The sequence below is a fragment of the Pelecanus crispus genome, chromosome 6 (genome assembly GCF_030463565.1).
Source record: "Pelecanus crispus isolate bPelCri1 chromosome 6, bPelCri1.pri, whole genome shotgun sequence".
Taxonomy (NCBI): Eukaryota; Metazoa; Chordata; class Aves; order Pelecaniformes; family Pelecanidae; genus Pelecanus; species Pelecanus crispus.
In genome coordinates this window covers 6,188,163-6,203,290 of record NC_134648.1, presented here as the reverse complement: position 1 = coordinate 6,203,290, position 15,128 = coordinate 6,188,163, and the positions used below count along the sequence as shown (strand labels likewise).

Below are 15,128 nucleotides of genomic sequence, written 5' to 3'. Positions count from 1 at the left end.
CAGGCCACTCCTGAGGGATGGCCAGCCTAGTGACGGCAACCCATCGGGAATTGCATTGACTAGCAACAGGAAACCTATTTGTGAGTTAGGAATAGGCTCATAAACTGTCCAATCTTGTTAACCAGAGAAGTAAATGAAGTCATGTGTCTTGAGCATTTCTGACTCTTTGGGAGGGTGATGTGTGTGGTGTGTTATCATTCGAGTTTAGCTGTATTTCTAAGAGAATGTTAAAACCAGATGAGAAGAAAAATTCTGGAAGCATCTGGAAGACTGATCGCTTATAGTAACATCTGTTTACCAGTTTAACAATCATACCTGACACGGATGTTCAAGTACTGATTGCACACAATTCAAACGGTATGCTCCACAAACAACGTAACTGTAAAACTAGACAAGACTAACAAATCATCACACGTAAGCTTACATATGCTCAGCTTGCATAAAGTCAGGGTGAACTTGATGCAGAGATAAATCATAGAATCATAGAATCGTTTAGGTTGGAAAAGACCCGTAAGATCATCCAGTCCAACCATTAACCTAACACTGCCAAGTCCACCACCAAACCAATTAAGGGGAGAGTATAAGCCTGCCTGTGGCAGTGCACGATGGCTGCGCGACCTCTTGAGTTTGAGGCTCTTCTTGACCTCTCTATTTTGCCAAGTAATTCCTAGGTGGTATCTTTAGGCAAGAACATTTTCTTCCCCTCCTTCTCTATAGAATTTTTGCTCCTATTGGGAGACTGAATTAATTTCCTTTTAACTACATAAAATTTGCTGAAGAACTGCCAGAATAACTACAAGTTAATCTAAATATCGAGCCCTAGCCCCTTTAGAACGCACTAGTTAGACTACCAATTTATTTCTAGCTAAAATCTGCAATGCTGTGTGAAGTTTTCTCTATTGAAAGGTGTTAAATGATATTTTTCAAACACTTATAAAACCCAAACCACCATAATTTTCAGCTAATTTCCTTTTCCTGCATGTCTGTGAGGAGCAGGCTGCCCTATTTGCATTTCAGTTTGCATAAACTACTCAGATAAATCAATACAGACTGAAGAACAGCTTTAATGGCCCTCAAATCTATGTTAAGACATATTGATATACTTTCCTGTGTTAGTGGCCTTGCAATTTTACCTGTCACATCTGATTTTGCCAAATATTATTAGCTATTAAATTAGACAGTGGCCTAGATAAACTTGTAAATATGGTAATTCCCGAGTTCTAGCACATGCTGCGGGCAAATGCAATTCCATGCATTATTTTTTAACTCAGCTATCCCACACACCTGCCTACATGCACCTGTATAAACACGCCTGAGAACTCATTTGCTGACCTGCTGATCTAATACAACTAAATACAATACAACTAAAAGGTGATTTATGATTACATTTGAAAGTGCTATATAAAAGCTGGCATGCAAGCCTGGTGGTATCCAAAGCTACGTGCTATTCTGGATTACATTTTCTCCAAAGCAAGCAGGCTGGCGTGCATTCTTTCCCCAGCAAACACTGGAAGAGAGCCAAGCGAGTCAGCTCGGCGGGTTCTCTGCCAGCGACACCAGCCAGCTCCTCCGCCAGCTGTGCAGCTTAATAACAGAGCCAAAGGGTCTGGCCCCATCTTACTGATCTTTCCTTACTGTACACTTAGTGTGATAAATTGCAGTGCTCTAATAGAAATTATGCTCTTTTTACCACCTTGTTCTCTTCCCACAAGCCACCTTCTCTGAAACCCATGTGAATGTACTGTACTTTCCAGCCACTTGAAACAACGATCTTTAAAAGGAAATCAATCTGCTGCAAAAAATACAATGCTCCCCCTTTTCTTGCCAAATACTGGATTTCTTCATGTCACCGTCAAAGTCTTAAAACAGACAAAATGTACCCTTGGACCAGTGCTGTTTTAACATGTACTTGTAAGAATTTTAAGCTTACCGTCCCACACCTAAAAAGCTAGACCTGGTGCATATATTTGTGACTCCGCTACAGATGCCATTCTGCAGTCACAGAGGGAAGCAACGTAAGTAATCACACTAGTGAAGACCAGTAACAGTGGGCTAACGCCCTTCCTCACATTTATTGAGGTACAGTTCTTAAGCCTCTCCAAAGCGTCTGTAAAAGACTGAAACCACATTTTCTGAGACCACTGTGGCCTATATAGGAGAGAGGCCAGTAGAGCATTCACCTCTCCAAACACCGCTGTGGATATCCCACATACTTGTACAGAGTTACATTACCACCCAGCGTATGCTTGGCTGTAATGAACCATCCCAATACGATTAACAAAGCAAGATCCAAAGTCCAGCGGTACTAATGTGCCCAAGGCAGATGCAACACTGCATGATTAGTTACCTAAGGAAGACAGACAGCTGTTATAAACCTGTTTCTTGGTAACAATGCTGTTACTGCTAGTAACAGCAATCAATAAACAGTAGAATTTCATTACATTTTCTCTCCCCGTCCAGCTGAGAAAGGGGAGTGATAGAGCAGCTTTGGTGGGCACTTGGCATCCAGCCACAGTCAACCCACCACAGTCTTTTTTGGTGCCCAACATGGGGCTTGAGCAATTCCAGATAACAATAGTAATTGGGAGAGGCAATGGGCAAAACATGGGCTGAACAACGTTGGAGAATGGAATGATCATGAGGAATTTGTTTTGTTTCTTTTGGGGTTTTTTTTGTTGATGTGAGTGAAGTTTGTGAAGACTGTGTGACGTATGTGGATTTTAATGATAATTCTTAAATACGTGATTCACAGAGGCAAGGGGTAGAATATATTGGGTTTGTATGGCAGGGTTTCGGTAGCAAGGGGGCTACAGGGGTGGCTTCTGTGAGGAGCTGCTGGCAGCTTCCCCCGTGTCCCACAGAGCCAGTGCCAGCCGGCTCCAAGATGGACCCGGCGCTGGCCAAGGCCGAGCCCAGCAGCGACCGTGGCAGCGCCTCTGGGCTAGCAGATTGAAGAAGGGGAAACAGAAACAAGCAGGGCCCCAAAGTGCAGCCGGAGAGAGGAGTGAGAAGATGCGAGAGGAAGGGCTCTGCAGCCGCCCAGGTCCGTGCAGGAGGAGGGCAGGAGGGGCTCCAGGCACGGAGCAGAGATTCCCCTGCAGCCCCTGGTGCAGCCCCTGCTGAGGCAGCTGTGCCCCTGCAGCCATGCAGGCCCCCGGGGGAGCAGAGATCCCCCTGCCCCCGGGGAGGAGCCCACGCCGGAGCAGGGGGATGTGCCCCAAGGAGGCTGGGAGCCCGGGGGAAGCCCGCGCTGGAGCAGGCTCCTGGCAGGGCCTGTGGAGCCGTGGGGAGAGAGGAGCCCAGGCTGGAGCAGGTTTGCTGGCAGGAGCTGTGACCCCGCGGGGGACCCACGCTGGAGCAGGCTGCTCCTGAAGGGCTGCACCCCGTGGAGGGGACCCACGCTGGAGCAGTTGGGGAAGAGCTGCAGCCCGTGGGAAGGAGCCACGCTGGAGCAGTGCCTGGAGGACTGTCTGCCGTGGGAGGGACCCCACGCTGGAGCAGGGGCAGAGGGTGAGGAGTCCTGCCCTGAGGAGGAAGGAGCGGCAGAGACAGCGTGGGATGAGCTGACCCCGACCCCCATGCCCCGTCCCCCTGCGCTGCTCGGGGGAGCAGGGGGAGAAAATCGGGAGTGAAGTTGAGCCCGGGAAGAAGGGAGGGATGGGGGGAAGGTGTTTCGAGATTTGGGTTTATTTCTCACTACCTTACTCTGATTTGATTGGCAATAAATTAAACTGATTTTCCCCAAGTCGAGTGTGTTTTGCCCATGATGGTAATTGCTGAGTGATCTCTCCCTGACCTTATCTCAACCCACGAGCTTTTTCATTGTATTTTCTCTCCCCTGTCCAGTTGAGGAGGGGAGTGATAGAGCGGCTTTGGTGGGCACTTGGCACCAGCCAGGGCCAACCCACCACACTTCTGCAAGTCCCAGCCAGGCTGCTGTGAAGCAGCACGGAGAGGTGCCCAGCGTGGATCAAGCCCAGCGTTCAGCTGCTCCTGCAGAGTTGGGGACGCGGCCTCTCACAGCTGGCAGCCTAACAGGGTGCAGCAGGACCAACAAGCATTTGATTTTTTGCTGCCCCTGGCTCCCGAACTTTGGCCTATCTGTGGTGCCTGTAAGAAAGCAGAAGTTTCTATCTGAGACGATGAAAAGTGGGAAAGGACTAGATAAAATTTTTCAGTATCTCCATGCCCACTGAGGACCAGGGCACTTTGCTTCCAGTAACCATAAGAACAAGTTACTTTGCACAGACCCCAGAGTCCTAATGCTCTGGAGTTTCTTGTGAAGAAATACACTTATGGACAATAAAGATCATGTCCTGGTCATACATAAGTAATTTGTTAGATATTTTTAGAAGTTATATTTATTTTTCCATGTTCATGTGCATTTCATATGTGGATAAAATATTTCCACTTACCTGCTAGAGGCTTTGAGGAAAAATATAAAGTATTGTCTCACAAAAGTGTAATCTTAATTTTTGTTTCGAGATACTTTGTTGCTAAGATTTATTCATGTAGCTTACAGACAGAGTTTAAGCTGGAAAGTTTCGGGGAACATCAAAGAAGTTAATGCATTTGTTGTTCTGCATGAAGCTAAGGGAGAAGATGAATAGACCGTCTCTTACATCTGTATCAGGGCTATGCTGAAATGCACAAAGAAGTTATTCATCCCTTTCTTAGAAATGCAGAATAAAGCTGTTTCCTTGAGACAAGGAAACAAAACGCTTTGTCACAACTGTTATTCTCTTCTAGAAGCATTTCTATTCTTAGCTGTTCTATTTTGCTGTATCATTTTACTACAGTAAAAGAAATTCACATTGCTTTCCGGTGACAACTGTACAATAACAAGTACAGTACATCAGAGAAATTCCAAGGGCTGCAGTGCATCAATATTTAAATGTTGTTCCCACGTAGACAACAGCACAGTACTTCTATGCTAAGAAGTCTGCATTAATTTACAGGCATATTCATTGTCTAAAGGTCCATGATGGACATAAATACAGGGCAAACTTCATTTTCTTAACAGATTCCCCAGGAACTGTGTAAAAACACTGATATCTTCATGCCTGTCTGTTCTGTGACCACAGAGCTAACCTACAGGGCCACAGACCAAATGCCTTCTTCCATGGTGCCATGAACTCTTTTGCAAGTAACAGACATATACAGAATTAAATCTCACGAAACTTGATGTGGATGTTCTAACCTTTTGCAAGACAGAGATGTTTCTTCCTAACTAAGTGCTTTTTTACCTCAAAGAAGAACTACAATAGTGGCTACTAACTCTTGGGTTCTTTCCTATGTGAATCCTTCAGTCAGTAATGACACCCATGTACGCGGCCTCTGCTCTGGCACAGATTCCCGCTACACCCTAGTGACCCATGAAGCAATGAAGGAAACTGCTGCACACAATATGAACGAGTGCCTAGACTGGGCATCTGGCTCGTTTTCCTTCCCACTTGAAATGTTACCTAAATAGTCTCCATTTCTTCCCTCATGTTATTTGAGTATGACTAATGGAAAAGTTTATTTTAAGAGTTGCTTTCACATATTTTGCATGGCTATCTTTTTCTTCTCTCTACACTGATTGGTCTCCTCTTCCTTCTTTTTTAAATGCATTTTGCTTTACGGTAGAGAAGGAGGAATCTAGCTAAGATTACAGCCTGACAAAGAGTCAGTGTGGGTTTGAAAAAGTATGCCTTTATATAAACCTATGGTACCATAGCTATAATAAAACCCTGGTCTCCCAAGCAAATCTCCTGAATGTGGCTAGCTGAGGAAAGCGGACTGTGAGACGCTTAAGCTGGGAAAAGCATCAGAGATGATGAGAGAGATTCTTGCCTTTTTTTGTTTGGTTTTTTTTTTAAGGTAACAAGAATATAATGCAGGAGCTGTGTCCTACACTGGATCATATCTACGCATAGGCAGCATAAGCCCTTAATGAAAACAGGATTTCTTAATAAAGGAATGTAAGCAGTAAGCAATTTTTTCTTGAACAGCCCAGTTGTGCAGTTTTTGTTCAAAGGAAACTAGAATTTTTAATTATTAAACACTTCAATACGACAAGATATAGATGAGAAATGTTCACAGACCTTTAGTTTTGATCATGATTTTGTCATAAGCCTCCATATAATTAGTTTTCTTCAGAAAGCCTTATCTTTCAGAATAATGTGATTACATCAGAATGAAGTCCTTTTGGGTTTTTTTTGGGGGGGTCTTTTTGTGGTTTTTTTGTTTTGTTTGTTTTGGGTTTTTTTAAAGAAAAAACTTTGGAGATATATATTGGAAAGACTAGTTTGTAAATGAACTTTTCCTGGCTCAGAAAAAACACAGTGATTAAAGAGAAAAAAAAATAAATTAAAATCCCTGCAATTATTATTTTTTAAACATTACGCTTATGTAGAATTTACTGTTCATCTTGACTGCATCTCACAGTACCGGATTTTTTAAAAAGCTTGAATTTACATATTAGTCAAGTTAGACCTCAAGTGTCAGTGTGAGCAAGGAACAGGTACATGTCATTTACTGATTCCATCTGACCTACTGCAACTATTCAGGCAACCGGGTCTTGCTGTGAAGTTCAGGAATGATCACTGACCGGCATTTTAGAGAAAGCCTGTACTTCATGCTCTGTTACATAGGAGGTCTCTTATCAAAGCCACTTCAAATATTCTGAAGAATGAATATACATGTGCAGAGAATAAGTCAAGCACAGGGAAGAGCTCAAAGAGGAACTTTGTGTTTCTTTTGCTCAGAGTATAAAAAAAAAAGTCTTAAAAGTCTTAAAAGGAAAATTGCATGGATTCTTGGATCTAAGAATCCATTTCTGCTCTAACTGAAGTCAAAGGATGAGGGGAAAAAAGTTATTGTTACTGTTAAATGAAGAAAGCAAAATAATGTGGATTAGTTGGCATTGACTGTATAATATATTGACCAGCCTAAGTAATGGAGAGTGACCAATTCAGTAAATAAAGCCCCAAAACCTAATGAAATTGGGTCCTAATGCACAACAGTAAATTACACCGAAATTTCAGTACATGGAATGGCTTTTTACACAGCTACTGAATTTTTAGCTAAGTCCAATTCCAGCTGAGTGTAGTGATTTGAAAGGCTTAGTAACTGATATTCAGGTTACGACAGATAAGAATTAAGAGGACCTCCAAAAGACAAACTTACCAACTTTTTTTCCCATTCCTTATTAAGATCATCCACATAGGAGAGGACAAAATCAATTCTCCTGACACCATCCCTGAAGAAAATAGAATCTTTGCTTTGATGTCTTTTATCAATCTGTGGAAGACATAGGCATATGATTAAAAAACCCCAAGTATTGCTGTTGCTCTAAAATATAACAGAAGACAAAGAAGTTTCCCCAAATTGCCTCAATTCTTCAGTTTCTTCATAGCTGAAGATATACTTACGCAAGTTTTAACACTGGCTATATCCAGTTAAAATAATTTCAAAATTAACTGCTTATACCCACAAACACTACATGTAAATAACTGGTATATCAAGAATACATATATATTAGTGTAGCAATACCCGTGAACAATGCTACCATTTATTCTTTCACAGTTACAATGTGTCATGAATGATCAAGACAAGTGTTAATTTTACAGCATGATTTTTTTTCTGCAGTTAGTCAGAATGCCACTCTACACAAAAGCCAGCTAGGGCACAGTTCATTGACTCGAAGCAGGTAGCAAAAAGCAGATTCCATGCATTTTCTTCTACATAATAAGATTCACTAAACCAACCACCACAGAGAAATATGTTCCAGCAATGGCCATGTACAAAACCAGCACACAAACAATACAGGGGTTATACTTCAAAATTGAGTAGTTACTTTGTGGGGGGGGGAGGGAGGGGAGATCTAATAAAATCTATCAATGCAACGGATAATTAGCATTCTAGTTGATCTTTTAAAGGTCATATTTTCATTTATCATCATGCCAGGATGTTGTAATAACAACATTCATCTTTTTCACCAATTGGGCTACAGGAATTAATGTTAAGCAAATAAAGACTGTTACCTTAGTCCCTTAGGGAAGTTATTTATTATCATATCAGTATTCAGCTCTACCAAATTGTTTACAAGACTAGAGGTTCATACAGCAAAGTGCTCTCCATAGAAGCTAATACTCTGCTCTAAATTTAACTCCATGCTATGCAAGGTTGGTGTTGTTTTTTTTAACCACACCCATCAGCAGAAGTGTTATTTATATAGGACCAAATTGGGTTTTCATTTTACTAGAGTAGGAACAAAAAAGAGTAATTCAGAGGGTTGTGTCTCTGTCTTCTCCCTCTTAAACCATGCAAGGGTGCATGTGAAAAAGTTCTCCAAGAAAACACAGAATATTTGTAACTGTGAACCTTGCTCCCAGTTAACAAAAGGCATCATACAGTGAAGCATGTTATTACTGCAGCCATTCAAGCCACTTGCAATATCATTCATCACTGTTTTACCCTGAGACGTCGCTTCAGGAACAGATTGTATCTCCTTCCACTCCGCTGGAATAACCAACAAGTAGTTAGCAAGCCCACTGTTCCTCTCCAAGACCCAAACCAACTGCTTCGAGCACACACCCCCCTCCCAGCTGCAGTTACCAAGAAATCTATGTCCTCAAAAAAGCCAGGAAAAGGCTCCAACTACTAGAAAAACACAAGCACCCACAAACATTACAACTATAATGACTTTATGAAAGGCAAAGACATGCTGGCATCCATTTTGATAATAAACGCGGGTGTTTTAAAATAATGACTCCTATAATGCTAACTGCCACCATTTGGCTGCTTAAGCAGAGTTAAAAAAAGAACAATAAGAAAGTTTTTTTGAATGTAATGCAAAGGTAACAAAACAAGCACTGGCTAATGAATAGTGCAGGCATGTTTCTATTATGCTCATGTTAGGTTGGACCCACTGGGACAGAAGAAGGCAAATGGCAACCACATAATTCCAGAGCTGACAAAATTACAAGCAATCATACCCGCATACTCCAGGACATGCATTTAACTCCAATTAGTTTTTTTATTAAATTTGAGCCTATTTGAAGATCCCTATTGTTCCATAGTCGCACAACTTTGAGTCTTCACTAAACACACTGGTAACCGCTGAAACCAGATAGCAGCCTACTTGGACCATCCATGCATTATGGAGAATTCATGTATTTCTGAAGCTATCCTAGCCTTTGGGGAGCTACAAACCACTGTGTTGCAAATCAGAAGTGACACAAAAAAGCTAGAAGAAATGATTTCCTGAAAATGCTGCAATCATAGAATGGTTTGGGTTGGAAGGCACCTTAAAGATCTCCTAGTTCCAACCCACCTGCCATGGGCAGGGACACCTTCCCCTAGACCAGGTTGCTCAAAGCCCCATGTAACCTGGCCTTGAACACTTCCAGGGATGGGGCATCCACAGCTTCTCTGGGCAACCCGTTCCAGTGCCTCACCACCCTCAGAATGAAGAAATCCTCTCTTTGCCTTCCCTCTTTGGCAATTCTGTTGGGGTTTTTTGTTGTTTTTCTTCTTGAGAAATATTTACAGCAGATCAATTGAAGTAAGCTACTTCGTAAGACTGAAATCAGGTCAGCTACCTCAGAAAATGCTTTTGCTTCCAAACGCAGTACATAATCATGCAAGACTAAAAGGCTCACAAAAATCATGGAATCCAATAGAAGGAAACAAAAGAAACAGCATTTTCCTATTTTGTTTTGTGCTTCCAGGGTTTGGTGGTTTGTTTTTTTTTTTTTTGTAAATGTAATTGTGACTACAAGCAAATTGCAACTGTTTAGATGTTAATTTAATCAAATTAACATAGTGCATAGAACCATACTGACATCTACATAGCATCAGCAGTACTGTAATTATTCAGTAAGTGAACACCAAAGTGTATTCTAACAACTTACAGTGTTGGGAATCTGCCTAAAAACAGAGCACCCCAACCACTAATTTAAAAAGACAGAGATTACGCAAGCACAGACATTGTCCTAGTGAACTAACAAAATCCATATAAATAAAGAGAAAAAAAAAAAAAATCAATAATATTTACTACAAGAAAAGCTCCTGCCAAAGCAGTGTCCCAAATTCTTTGGGTAGCATAGTTATAATTAGATTACTCCATACAACTGAAGTAACACTTTATCTTCAGTGCCACCAAAGTTTGCTCATTTTCTAAGATGTACCAGAATCCTGCTCAGTCATTAAAGGTCTGACTATCAATTTAAGAAGATGCAGTACTCACCATTGGATCTGCTTTGCGAGGGGGAATACTTATCACTTCTCTCTCTGTACCTAGGATTATTCATCATGGATAGTGACGAGCCTACTTATTAAACCCATAAATTATTCCTTTCCATTTTGCTGCATTTGGATTTCACAAGAAGAACAAGATTAGTCTTGCATATTCATGCAATTCTGTGCATACGTATGCACTTACAGGTTTAAAAATATGTAAAATGTTAGTAATTTGCATTGGTTGCATCAGTGAATCGTAAAACATTACAGATTAGTACATCTTATTTCTTAACAGCTCTTTCTAGAACTGTATTCAAATTAATCGATCTTAGACAACCTGCAGTTATTAAATGAAGTTACACCTCATCAGAGCAGGTATTCTGCGACGTGTACCTTCTGGAACACAAGTAACCAAATTAAAACTTCCCAATGCAGCACAAATAGCAAGCAGAAGCTTTTGAATAATATCCACGGAGGAATTACAGGAGAGATGGAGCCCCGAGGCATATGGTGCAAACTCAAGAGGCAACAGCCACAAGTTGCAACAAGGGAAATTCCTACTGGATGTGAGGGTGTGGTTGCGTGGGAACAGGTACAACAGGTTGCCCACAGAGGCTGCGTAACCTCCTTCCTCTGAGATCACACAGCTTGACCAAGCAAGGCCCTGACTGAGCAACCTAATCTAAGTTTGAAGTCATCCTTGCCTGGAGTAGGAGGTTTGCCAAGGAGACCTCCAGAGGTCCCTTCCAATCCAAGTCCCTGTATGATTCTATGAAATGGTGTTACTGCAAGCAAGCATTCAGCATTTACCAGTGCTTCCAAAAAGCTGAATAAATCCATCAGCTACAAAGCAAGTTTGCAAAAACTGCTTGTTCAAAAACAAATACTGCCCTCCTGTTCTCCTGTAGTAACTTTCAGTTTTAACAGTCTAATTATAAGAACTAAGCGACTTCATAGCCTGTGGACAGATTGGCTAATTGAATGCTGTAACGGTCTATCACAAAGAGCTAAATTTTCTTTTCAAGAAGCTACATAAATGCAAACTTACTGGATTCATAGAGAATTATATTATATATTTCTAGTTACCCCATAATCGGTAACTTCGGTCTAGACATCCAGTGGAGGTCAGGGTATGGGACCATGTTCAACCAAACAACCCTCCAAGTACCTAGACTCGCAGTCCTCACTTTAGACACGAACTAAAGCCCTGCAGTAGGAAATCCTGACTGAAACAGGCCAGGTTACAGGAAAGACCAAGATGTCAGTATGGAAATAAACAGCTCAAGACAAAGTAAGGCTGTAACACGCCACGTCCAGTTCTGCCCAAACTGGTTCGGGTAAAGCGTGTAAGCGCTGGCTGGTGGTCGCACGCTACATTCAAATCCATCAAAACTCTCCTACACTGCTAAATATTTGATGAGCAGGACTTGGCCACCTGGCTCCCACAGATACGCTTCTCCAGGGCCAAAGCAAACAAGCCAGTCACCACGAACAGGAGAGGGGAGAGTGAGCTGCTGGATGTGGCATCAACCGCTAAACACCAGGACAGAAAGTGCTTCAGAGAAACGACTTTGGATTGAAGCTGAAGAGACTGCGGTAAACATTTCCGTGGCCCACCACAGCACGCAGACAGCTGGCCTCGGTCAGTATAATCAGCTAGCCTTCGGTGGTCTAATGGTATCACAGTACCTGAAAAGCAAATGCATTTTGCAGATTATACCCGAATGATTTAACCCTGTGTATTTTCACAGGACTCGGAGGGATTTCTATTTCTGGTCATCCACCTAACAGGAAATTTATGTCCTTACAGGCCACTTAGCACAGCTCTCTCCTTGTAGGCAACAGAGCTTCCTCCAAATACACCTTGCTACCAAATATCCCAGCCCTCTCCATGTCCGTACTTCAAAGACGGAGGAATTTGGCTTAGAGCAATACTTTTCAGATTAATATTCAGTCAGAAAACTGCAAGTTTCTTAGGGGCCTACATTTGGAAACGCACTTCTCAACTTCAACTTCCCAAAGTTCAAGGCTTCACAAGCGTCCCACCTCACAGGGCTGGGACTGCAGGTTCGGACCTCAGCATCCTCCACCTTCTCCTTTTTGTTTCTCAGAGTGGGAAGATGCTTTAGTGCAGCAATTTCAGTAACAAAGCAGTAACTAACACTAATCTGCGACGGAGGAACCCAATACATTAGCTTCATTAGAGTTACAGTACAGCAAAGAATCTCTGGCTATGACTAACGGGTATGCTGAGAAGTTACATCAATAACATGATCCCCAGCAGCACATCTAGGAGTTAGGTTATCATAGTCGAAGATTACCAGACAAGAAGACTGCCAGAAACTACAAAATAAAGTTGATTTGCAACATTTTGCTTACTTACAAGATACAGTCTACAAACCAAGTATTTATTTTATTTACTACATACCTTCAATAATCATACAGGCAAATTAGTTTTTATCACAGACATTGTAACAAACCAAAATAACTATATTACAAAGCAATTAGTTAATTTATGAATTAACAATCAACTGCAGAAAAATTTTCAGAATACAGAAACAGGCAAAAATATAAGGGTTTGAAAGCTCAATAAAAATACAAGAAAAGCCTCCATAATTGCAAGGGTCGGAAATATTCAGGCTTAAAGTTTTAAGTTGTAGGCTTAAAAACAAAATTATCATGCTTACTTAGGTCCCCAGTTCACACAGAATATTTATATACCCCCTTTTCACAGAATTAAACATGCTTACAGCTATACGAGAAACATGCTGATTCAAGTGCTGCTGTGCTAAATATAACCATTTGGTAAAATTTATTTCCAAAAGCAAAAAGCTCCTGGAAATGCATTTCCACAACATACGAAAATATACAGGCACTCTACTGAAAATCAAAAAGGCAAATTCCTGGTTTATGCACAGTAAACTCCGTTCCCATTGTACCAGAGATCCCCTTTGCATGACGTTCTCTTCAATACTCTTCCTTGGAGGAATCCACGCAACTGAAGTGCTTACCCACTTCAAAGAAGTGTATTAACAACACTCTTAACACCACACATCCCAATTTCCAGTTACGCTTCATGCAGGCTACAAAGTTGCATACAAAACTATAGCCTTTCCCATTCAAAGAAACACAAAACCCCGCGTATTTCTTGTAGCTAAAACTTGCAAGCTACTTTTTCCACCTTTACCATTCTTGTGTTCCAATTTTGAACCACATGAAAATCTGAAAGCTTGAAAACATGCATTTCAAAGCAGGTAAGGCATCAAGATGTTTGCACTAAAATTTAAATGCGCAGAAAAAGCCTCTCTGGATAAAAAAACCACATTAAACAAGAACAGAACAAAGAAAAATAAAACATATGCTAAGAGAGCGTATGTGTTAATGTAAGACACCAGAGCCCGATGTAAGCAAGCAGACAGTTTTAACATACCTCAGCATGTACTTCTTCAGTTATATTAAATGAATTTTTGTAATTATTTTTCCTCCATAAAAAAGTAATGGTTATGTTAAGTTTTCGGATATATTTGACAATTAATACAATTATCTTGTTGGTGAATTTCAATAAGAAGATATTTTGAGCCTTTCCTTATTACTTACTACGATAAGAAAAAAAAGGCAACGCATTTCAACTGGTGTCAGTGTTTGTTTCTTGCTCTTTAAAACATTTTAAAAGTATCATGCTGACTCAGAGAGCGCTCCAGATTATGATAAAAAGGAATCCCACCTTTGTTAATAACACCATAGTCAGAATATATCCTATATCCCATCACACCAAAACAACGATTAAAAAAGCAAACTTTCCAGTTTACTCCACCAATACTTTTCAATTTTGTCTGTTATCCTTTTGATTTGCTTGACTTTATCATTTAAGCCATCACTAGGAATAAACTCAAAACCGCATTCATTTTTATACGCTAGAAAAACAATTCTTTTTGGAAGGATGGCTTCCTTGAAACTGGAAAATTTTCTGGTGAGGGACTTTTTGGCATATGGCAATAGAAGACGCCACACAAATTCATGCAAGGAAGCATGAATATTGCTTACTGCTTACCACTTGATGTTCAGGGATGAGTAAAGTAGTCTCAGTGCTGTTTAGGCCCTGCCAGTGCCATCATGGGAAAAACATAATGTTGTTAGCGATGATGCAAAGGATGCTTTAAAATAAAAGGCTATTTCAGAAGAAACTGTGTAGCTTCTGGTTTAAGTTGCTGAAAAGCTATTCTGAGCGATAGTTGGGTTTTCAGTCTAGATAGTCGAAGTTTAAATAAACCTCTACTTCCTCAGATGAGCCACGTCTCTAGCCTATGCCACTGACTTTTACATGGTCCATATTGATTTTAAAATATGAATAACTTTCAATAAAAGCCGTACAGTATTCCTCAGTATTTCCATTATAAAAAAGTCTAAACAATTTGGCACAGATTTCTGTTTACAAGCTGATAAAGAACAACTTTTAACAGTACTTTTTGTTATTTTAATATCAAAGAGAGAAAATGTACATAGCATAGACGGCTGCACTTGCATTCAGAACAAACGTGGCACCCCTTACTTTGCTATTTTTTCAATACAAACTGAAATGACACCATGCAAACTGAAGGAAAACAAATGCGAGGAGACAAATCATTCATCCCGTAGTGTACACAAGGCAAATTGCTATCAGTAATTGTAGTAGTTATACCTAATGAGACTAATGAGGGCTTCCCAGCTTCCAGTTCTGATCCGTGCCTGGTGAGGTCCTACCCTGACTGTAATTGTATGAGATCCACGTGCTCATTGTTTTCCTGTATGTGGGCCTGGAGGGTGCTGCAATGTCCTCTGGCCAGACTCCACAGAGGGATGACAGGAATACCAACAGCAGAGGACTCTGCAGAGCACAGCCATCCTACAAAGACACATCCATA

The 15,128-nt window shown here is 41.1% G+C and overlaps 1 protein-coding gene across 1 annotated transcript in view; it reads right to left on the bottom strand.

Moving 5' to 3' along the window:
* ANO5 (anoctamin 5) overlaps positions 1–15,128 on the bottom strand; it is a 60,362-nt gene that overhangs the window by 24,687 nt on the left and 20,547 nt on the right. Inside the window, exons 3-5 of the mRNA XM_075711915.1 lie at positions 14,279–14,326; positions 8,461–8,505; positions 7,171–7,284 (exon numbers count right to left, since the gene is read on the bottom strand). Of these exons, the coding sequence (XP_075568030.1) occupies positions 7,171–7,284; positions 8,461–8,505; positions 14,279–14,326 (207 nt within the window). The remainder of the gene's footprint in view (positions 1–7,170; positions 7,285–8,460; positions 8,506–14,278; positions 14,327–15,128) is intronic.